Raw genomic sequence first — 9,047 nt, 5'->3', positions numbered from 1 at the left:
AAATACAGGTTTTAGCTGATTACATAAACAAAAGTTATACACAGAGTATAAAAGCGTGTCATATAAAAAAGAATAGATAAAATGGTATAAAATGTTAAAATATACATGTACATACAACGAAAACCTTACATGTTAAAATATTAAAACATACATGCGCATACAATAGTATTGTCTTTTGCCTCCATCTTTTTTTAAAATATGTTTTTAGCCTGAATAGATAAAATAATATTATCAGATGTTTTTGTACATTGTTCTATCTGCACCAGCTTAGCTCACCCCAAGTGGGATTCCAGACACTTTACTGCACTTGCCTTCTGGGCTGCAAGTCAGGTATTGCCAGATGCCATTTTCAGGGGAGAAGGCAGGTGCTACAAGAGCTGGTGTGCAGCTGTCCAGGATAAATAGAGCTGTGGGCGAGGAGTGCCTTTGGTCACCCCCCAACAACATTGCTGAGAGAAGAAACTTCAGTTTGCAAGCTTTCTATAGCATCCAGTGCACTATTAAAAGCTTTTTCTAACTCTAATGAGATGTTCTTGACAGTTTTCTCTATTTCAGTTAGTACCCACACAATCTGCCGAGCCTTGAAAGAAAAGTTACAGTCCCTTGCTTTTTGCCACCTTAGCTCACTACAGACAGTACATTCAAAAAACAAAGGCACTGTACTCCACTTGGCACCCCGGGTGACAACCCAGCTTGTCCTCCCACCCCTAAGGCCGTCCCTCCAGCTGTCCACTCAACAGGTTAGGGTTCTTTTGTTTCAGGGGAAATCATGTTTTGCTTCCTGCCTCTCTTGCACAATTGTAATGGGCTGCATTACACAGGAAGAGAGAGGTGATCATATTGTCTATAACTGAAAATTTTCCCACCTCAAAGCCTTGAATGGAAAAGTGCCCTCTAGTGGGTGCTTTGTAGCATAACTTTGGCTGCACACAGTAGGAAATCCCATGATATTTCAGAAGAATCGGGATATCCAGTTTTTTTTTAAAAAAACAAAGCATGGGATTATTGGGGGAAGGCATGAGAGACCCCATCAAAAGGATCTGCACACTTCCTTGAGTGGCCAGTCACAAGTCTACCATAGTTTGCTCTTGCGAAGTACTCTTAAAATGGAATTTCACATTGTGCTACTATTCCTCCTGCTTCAGTGGGGGTGGGAGTGCCATAGTCCCAGTGTTCTTTATAATATTGTTATCGTGCCCTTCAGTGAAAAAGGCACTAGATTCAGGCACTAGATTCTTAGCGGCCAAGTTCAGCAGGTCATGAAGTTGGTTCTAGGGCTGCTGCTTCCTCTTCCTCAGCAGCGATAGCTGGTAGCCGGAGGAGGAGGAGGAGAGCTCACAGCTCATATCCTGGTAAGGGGGCCTGACTCACACTTCCTGTGCCTCTGATAGCATCAGAAATGCCCTTCACTGTTTGTAATGGAAAGCTTGGATTTTCAGAAATGCAACAGGACTATGAACCCTCTTGTGCTCTTTTCCATTTGAAACCTCCTGCAACATGAAGGAAAGAGCCTTCAAGAACTTCCTGGACACACACCTTGTCCTTATATTTCCTGGAGCAGTACCTCCAGGGCAGTCTGTCCGGGCAAGAGCAACCAGAAACAACCATTTGGGGAGATTTGTTTGCTGTATGCTTATGCCTGGCAGCCTCTTGGAAGCACTTCCTGGATGCCAAGAGCGAAGGAAGCTCATAGGGTGTAGGAATGGGTGTAAAGGGAAGGAGAAGGTGTCCGTTGTGTTGCAGCTTAGCTTTTGGACATTGACTGGTATCTGTGCCTCTTCTTCCTTCCTTTGCCATGTTACGAACTAACCCAGCCTGTGTCTTCTTTTTGCTTTCTCCTGCAGGACATCTGCTGCTGTGCTAATTGAAGATGGCTGATGGAGCAAAGTAGGTCTTGCTCTTTTTTTTTCTGGCTACATGTGAAAACTGTTGAACTCATTGGGGGTCACTCATTCTAGCTCTGTCGAAGACATCTCAAGCCCCAGGGAAGGGTGGGGAGAGGGGCTATGACAGTCCTGTCCTTCAAGCTAATGAGGTCCCTGCATTTCATAGACAATGTGCTTACGGTTTGCTTATCTTCATCGATCTTTTTCTAAATATGGAAAAGAAGTTGGCACATTTCCTTCCATCTAACGAAGCACAAAAATCTCAATAGAAGCAACAGGTTCATTGCAGAGCTAACATCTCAACAAATACATTATACTGGGGGCAAAAATGCCACTTCTCCTTAGTGCAGGAGGAAAAGCAGCCTTTCCCCTTAGCTCCAGTGCTTTTAATAATTTGGGAATTTCAGTTATTCTTCAAGTCGCCATTCTTATTCAAAATGGTAATTAAAAATAATACACATAATACAATGAGTTTATTGGGATACCTAGAAAAAGAGGCTGGGCAAAATGACATGCAAAAAAGAGGGTTGAGGCTGAAAGACTCAGGAAAAATTGCGGGAATCATAAGGACTAAGTGGGCCCCATATGCAAAATGGTAAAACATGAGTAATTCTTAACACATAAAGCATATTTAAGCTGCTTTTTGGCATGCAAGTGCTTTTTGGCATTCTCTCAGACCAAGGATTGTCCTCAAAGCACAGCTGCTGCACCCAACTTGCCTTGTTGACATGGAAGTCCCTGCAGTGAAGAGTCAGGAGTGCGTAACCAGGCACTGGACTGCCCAACTGATGGCACGGGAGGCAGTGGGAACAGTCAGCACGGCTTAAGGGGAACCGCAACCGTAGCCAGCTGTCGACCAGGGACCAACAAGCAGGACATGGTACAACAGCACCCTCCCACCCATGTTCCCCAGCAACTGGTGCACACAGGCTTACTACCTTGAATACTGGAGACAGCACACAACCATCAGGGCTAGCAGCCATTGATAGCCTTTGCCTCCAGGAATTTATCCAACCCCCCTTTTAAGCCATCCAAATTGGTGGCCATCACTACATCTTCTGGAGGTGAAGGCTTTCAATGGCTACTAGCCCTGATGGTTGTGTGCTGTCTCCAGTATTCGAGTGCACAATTTGCTGGGGCACATGGGTGGGAGGGTGCTGTTGTACCATGTCCTGCTTGTTGGTCCCTGGTCGACAGCTGGCTGGCCACTGTGTGAACAGAGTGTTGGACTCGATGGACCCTTGGTCTGATCCAGCATCAGGGCACTTCTGATGTTCTTACGTTCTTAGATGTCAGAGTAGCTACAGTTTAACCAGCTAGATGGTGTCCTAATTGCTACCTTAAAAGGTCAGATGTGCTTTTTGTGCTGCCTTATTGAAACGATGGGTGACGATTCTCTGTATCTTCTGCCCTTCGATCGGTTGGTCAACATGCAGGGATTCCTGCCTAAAATCCAGTTTATTGGAGAAGTTAGTTAATTAGCAGAAGAGGATCAGAGTATAGTAAGATGTTTGTGGATTAAGAAACCATTGAATTTTAACAAGGAATCAGAACTGAGAATCCCGAGGATGTTTACAGTATTATTTGTTGCTCCTCCCCGCTCTTTTCTGCTTGCATCATCTAAAGCAGTACGACCAGAACCGCCCTTATATGTGCAGAATACAAGGAATGGCTCTCTGGAAATGGAAACTGCAAATGTGTTGGAAGGATGAAAGGAATGGGCCCCACCTGAGAATATGCAGTCAGGCCCTGGGACTGGTTCCACCACATATGAAAATTTGGACAAATTGAAGAAACATTCCAAGGCCATAATAACTGGGTCTTCTCGAGCTCTGTACATCTTGTGCAATTATTAGAAGACACCTTCAGTGCCATTTTCTTGGTAGAGAGGGAGGTTACAAATCAAATAAATAAATAAACAAATAAAACTCATCCAGTTGTTATATCCTCTGGAACTTTAAGAAGGATAACTTGAAGTGAAATTCATTGGGTTGGAGGAAGGGTTTTCTAAAGGAAACTCTTTTCTCAGGTAACTGAAAGTAGTAGTGCTAGTAGTAGTTAGTCTCTCTCTCTCTCAGGCACGTGTATCAGCAGAGAATTATGCTTTGCTCATTCATTTAAATTTGTTTTCGAAATGTTGAGGGTGGTGATGGTGGAGAGAGAGAATATCTCCAGAGTCTTCATTTCAGAGGAGCTGTTCTTCTGGGATCTGGTCTGCAACACAGAGCTCCCATGCCTTTGATAGTTGCATAGCAGATAGCAGAGTAGCAGGTGTAACTGTCTGTCATGAAGCACACACGGATGCAAAAGCCTGCCTGGAACAATTAAGCTGGCATCTCCATGAAGGAACAGCCAGGAGTATCCTGGTCATTTCTGCTGGGCTGGGCCTCTGTGGCACAGGATAAATAAGCCAGGTGAGTTGACAAGGGGAGGCTCATAGTAACTGTTGCTAGGGGAAATGGAAGGTGGAGAGCGGTTAAAAAGGCCGATGGAGAGAGGGTTGGGAGGAGAAGCAGAAGGGAAGGGAGAAGGTTGTTTTGGGGGGAAAGGACTAGGAGGACAAGATGGAGAGGCAGTAAATTTGTTTTGTGGCCTTCATTGTGTTGAACAGGAGGAATTTTCCTTTCCCCAGCTCTGTGACCAGCATCATGTTGGTGAGGGGCATGGTCGGGGGTCTGACATGGTGTAGGCTTTGGTGTGTCTGTTCCTGCACGGCACAGTGAGGCTAGCGTATCTCGTGTGGCAGCGGTGCCCCCTCTCTTCTGCCGCCCGTATCCTGCAGCCCTTCAACTGGCAGATCTTGCGTATAGAATGCACTCGTAATTTTCAAACAAAAGTTTGAGCTTCCAGGTTTTCTCCAAGACTCCTTTTTCTCTTTTATTTTTTGGCAGAGTGTTTAAGAAGACCTGCCCCAACGGGAAGGTAAGAATACAGTGCGATACTTAAAATAGTTGTAATGGTAATAATTGTGCCATAAATACATTTTCTAGCTGTAGAAAGTTATCCCTTTTGATTTCTATTGATTAGTGATGTACCCAGTGCAGTGCCTCCATAAAATAATAATAATATACAAATTGGCAATTCTCTATGCATATGCAGCAATGGCTGGTGGCCCTGACACACCTAGCCCCACTGGGTTTCTTTTAAGGCTGAGCCCCTCAGCCCCACCTCAGCCCCACGCCTTCACACGCATCCTGGATGCTTTCACATGACACACTAGCCCGTGATGGGTGACTAGCCACACATTGTGGGTTGTTTTGTGAACAACCCACATGCATGGTTAGTGCCCCCGCCAGATGATCAGGCAAACAACCCACAGTGGGTGGCTTGTTTGTTTGATCCCTTGTCCTCTGCCCAACCCTTCAGTCCTCCACCTGCCATCCTAGGGGACTTGGCAGCCAACTCGTCTGGTTTGCTGCCACGGTCCCCCTTCCCGGTTCTTGTTTTATATTTCCAGGCCCATTTTTGCGTAAAATCAAGAGGGGATTATTTTTTCACGCTACCCCAACCCAGGGGAATGTGTTCAAATTTTTTTCTGCAGATGCGCAAATGCGCAAAAGTGGGGAAACTGAAAGATACTAGCTAGCCCTTCCTGCACCCATATGTTGCACTTGGCAAACATGCAGGGCGGGGGCAGGAAAGTGTAGCCTGTATTGGGTCTGCAGCACCCCTTTTCCTGGCTATTCCCCTTTCCCCTTGAAGACCCCCAAGCCACTTTGATGTGAGATGCCAATTGGGGCTAGTTTCTGGATTTCTGGATATTTTGCATCTTTACTTTGTATCCTGAAATATTTGGGGAGGAAAGAGATGACAGGTGTTGCTGCTGCCATGTTTGGATCTTCTTTTAATATAGGTTTCTTCAGCAGCAGCTATTTCCCCCTTTTTTTAATTGGGAGGGGAGGGGAGAACAGAATTAATGCTATTATTTATTTATTTATTTCATTTCATTTATATACTGCCCCATAGCTGAAGCTCTCCGGGCAGTTTACAGAGGTTCAAAGCCAGCTTCCAGAAAGCCTCTCAACATAGAAGAGCCTTTACGTGGAAGTAAATAGTCAATTCCACCTGGGGTTTGGTACAAATGTTCCTGTGGAAATGTTGTGCTTTCCCTTTAATATATGCCAAGAAAACCTCTGATGTGAACATGCCCTAAGAGGTCTAAGCTGAATAAATTTGCAAGTGTTGATACAAGCTGTTTTCCCCCTCCTGCCTATCCAGTTGTCCATCTACCTGGGAAGGAGAGATTTTGTGGACCACGTGGAGCGTGTGGAACCCGTAGGTGAGTGGCTATATTTAGATTCTTCAGCCTGTAGCCATAGGACAGACAACGGCGTCAAGGGCTAAGACAATGCTACCAGAGGACAGGCACTGGTTCACACACATAGGCCATTCACTTCATTGCTGTGCATGGGGAATGTATACGTCGTACTGAAGGCGTTTGCATGCGCCTCCAGTACGCCCCCAAAACGATGGTGTAGATTCCCTAGCTACCTGCCCAGAAGAGACGGAGGAGGCAGCGGCGGCTGAGGAATCTGGCCACGTCCTTGCCACCGCCGCCGCCTCCCCGCCGAAGAGCCACCCGGGTCGGAGAGCTCGCCGGCAGCAGGAGGCCGGCAGGGAGATGGGCAGCGGCGGCAAAGACTCCCCAGCGAAGCCCCTGAGCCCGGAAACTTTTCGCCCCGTCCCCGCGAGGGGCGATGCGGGGCCGCCTCCGCCTCCTCCTCCTCCTCCGCCTCTTCTGGCCAGGTAGGGCAGGATCTACACAATGAGTTTCGGGGCGCACTGGAGGCGCACGCAAGCGCCTTCACGACACTGTGTAGATGCCCCCTAAGTCTCTTTGTTCCCAAGTTTACATAGATCTTTAGAACCTGCTGTCCTGGGAACTCAATTAGCTGCCTTGAGAGACCCAAACTTTCCCAAGGGAAAGGAAGGAGAGTCCCAGGCTAAGGGATGAGGTAATGTGCAACACCCTTATCACTCGGAGTAGAGGCAAGAAAGATGTGGAGCTACATCTGTCTGGCACTGATTGGTGAGGCGTGCGAAAGGTCAGAAAGCATCTGCTACTGAAGAGGCCTGCTTTGGCTACCTGAAGCCTTCTAAAAGCTGCTACGCTAGCTTCTATCCATGCATAACGTGATCATAAATGTATATGTATTGGACAAATTAATATATATATCTGTCTACTGGACAGACCTGTGAGAACTTACTAAGCCTCCGTGCCATGTCTTCCAGTGAAACCAGTGCAGGTGTCCAAAGAGGTTAAGGTGTCTCTAGAAGCCTTTGACGCCAGAGAGGCCGAGAGAGTGAGGTGGCCCACTTTGTGAGCTTCTTGGCTGCTTAAAGTTTGAAATTGATCCAGGCCTTCTCTCCCTGGGGTGGGACGGGGGGGGGGGGGGCACGTGATGAGCCACAATAAGGTCTACCTACTGGCTTTTTGCTCATCAGGTTATCTTTGATATTTCTTTGCAGATGGGGTTGTCTTGATTGACCCAGAGTATCTGAAGGACAGGAAAGGTAATTTCCCACGTTTCCTTTTCTCTCTCTTTTTGCCTGCACACACCTCTTAGTGGTTCTACTATGAACAAGTTCCTGCATTGAGGAAGGGGCGGGATGGGATGTGTGGATGATAACCTCCAAGCCCGTTTACAACTCTAGGATGATTTGGATGGCAATGCATTGCATAAATGGCCGGGTTGAATTCCTTGCTCCGTTCAATGCAACTATGCCCACGCACTAAAAGAAAAGGCCCCTCCTTCCCTCTTCGTTCTTTCTGCTGTGCTTTGGTGCTACTTAGAAACTTAAACTTATAGCTTTTTTAATGTTGGAATATAATAATAACAACTATAATCTTATACAGTTTATAAACCCCTTACATGGAGGGGATCTACACGTCGTAGTGAAGGCGCTTGCGTGCAGCTCCAGTGCGCCCCCAAAACGATCGTGTAGATCCTGCCTGGTGGGAGACGGAGGAAGAGGCGGAGGAGGAGGCGGCTGGGGAATCCGGCCGTGTCCTTGCCGCCGCCGCCCACCTCTCCGCCGGCCTCCTGCTGCTGGGGAAAGAGCCACCCGGGGCGGAGAGCTCGGCGGAAGAAGGCGGGGCGGAGAGCGGAAGAAGCTCTCCGACCCGGCTGGCTCTTTCCCCAGCAGCAGGAGGCCGGCGGGGAGGTGGGCGGCGGCAGCAGCGGCAAGGACGCGGCTGGATTCCCCAGCCGCCGCCTCCTCCGCCTCTTCCTCCGTCTCCCACCAGGCAGGATCTACACGATCGTTTTGGGTGCGCACTGGAGGCGCACGCAAGCACCTTCAGTACGACGTGTAGATCCCCTCATAGACTTATTTTGGTAATTGTAGCAATCTTATCCCTGTGTTCCAGATGGGGAGTTCAGCTTGCCAAAGACTCCCCAGGGAGTCCATGAACATGCTGGGTTAGACCCAAGGCCTCTCTAGTCCAGTATCCCCCTCGTACCGTGGCCAACCAGGCTCGTCTTTGGAAGCCCCCAAGCAGGGCGCCAGCACAAGAGCATCCTCCTGCTTGGGTACCTCAGCAAGTGGCCATCAGGACTAGCAAACGTGTAGTTACAGGGAAGAAAAGCACCACTAGGCGGAAAAGGAACGGGAAGCAAACTCTGGTGCCGCTGAATACAGTTAAATTCTTTAATGGTTCTTTTTTGTAAAAGGCCTTTTACAAAAAAGAACCATTAAAGATTTTAACTGTATTCAGCAGCACCAGAGCTTGCCTCCCTTCCTTTTCCATCAGGACTAGCAGCCATTGATAGCCTTATTCTCCATAAATGTGTCTCATTTCCTTCAAGCGGTCTGAGTTAATGGCCATCACTACCATCTTGTGTCAGTGAATTTCATGCACTGCGTGAATTACTTCCTTCTGTGTGTTCAAGGGATCTGCCCTGCTGTAATTTCAAGAGAAAGAAAATGAAAAGTGCCTAACGAAGCAATACTGGGGATGGCGTGGGGCAGGGTGCTACCTTGTTAGGCTTCCATTGGCCAGGCTGGTAGGTGAGGTATACCTTCCTCCCCCGCCCCTATTATTCTTGTTTGTTTTCCTTTTTAAAAAAAATTATGTTCCCTACAATTGGAAACAATGAGAAGGAAAACATATTTTCCTGCCCAAGGCCAATATGCAATTCAGGAGCATAGACTCTCCAC

At 47.5% G+C, this 9,047-nt stretch overlaps 1 protein-coding gene across 2 annotated transcripts in view; it reads left to right on the top strand.

Moving 5' to 3' along the window:
- Positions 1-1,870: 1,870 nt before the first annotated feature.
- ARR3 (arrestin 3) overlaps positions 1,871-9,047 on the top strand; it is a 28,261-nt gene continuing 21,084 nt past the window's right edge. For both annotated transcript variants that reach the window (XM_063142072.1, XM_063142073.1), the window contains exons 1-4: positions 1,871-1,887; positions 4,778-4,808; positions 6,105-6,165; positions 7,356-7,400. In XM_063142072.1, coding sequence (XP_062998142.1) covers positions 1,871-1,887; positions 4,778-4,808; positions 6,105-6,165; positions 7,356-7,400 — 154 coding nt within the window. The remainder of the gene's footprint in view (positions 1,888-4,777; positions 4,809-6,104; positions 6,166-7,355; positions 7,401-9,047) is intronic.

Source organism: Elgaria multicarinata, chromosome 15 (assembly GCF_023053635.1).
Source record: "Elgaria multicarinata webbii isolate HBS135686 ecotype San Diego chromosome 15, rElgMul1.1.pri, whole genome shotgun sequence".
NCBI lineage: Eukaryota > Metazoa > Chordata > Lepidosauria > Squamata > Anguidae > Elgaria > Elgaria multicarinata.
This window is presented reverse-complemented; position numbering and strand designations above follow the sequence as displayed.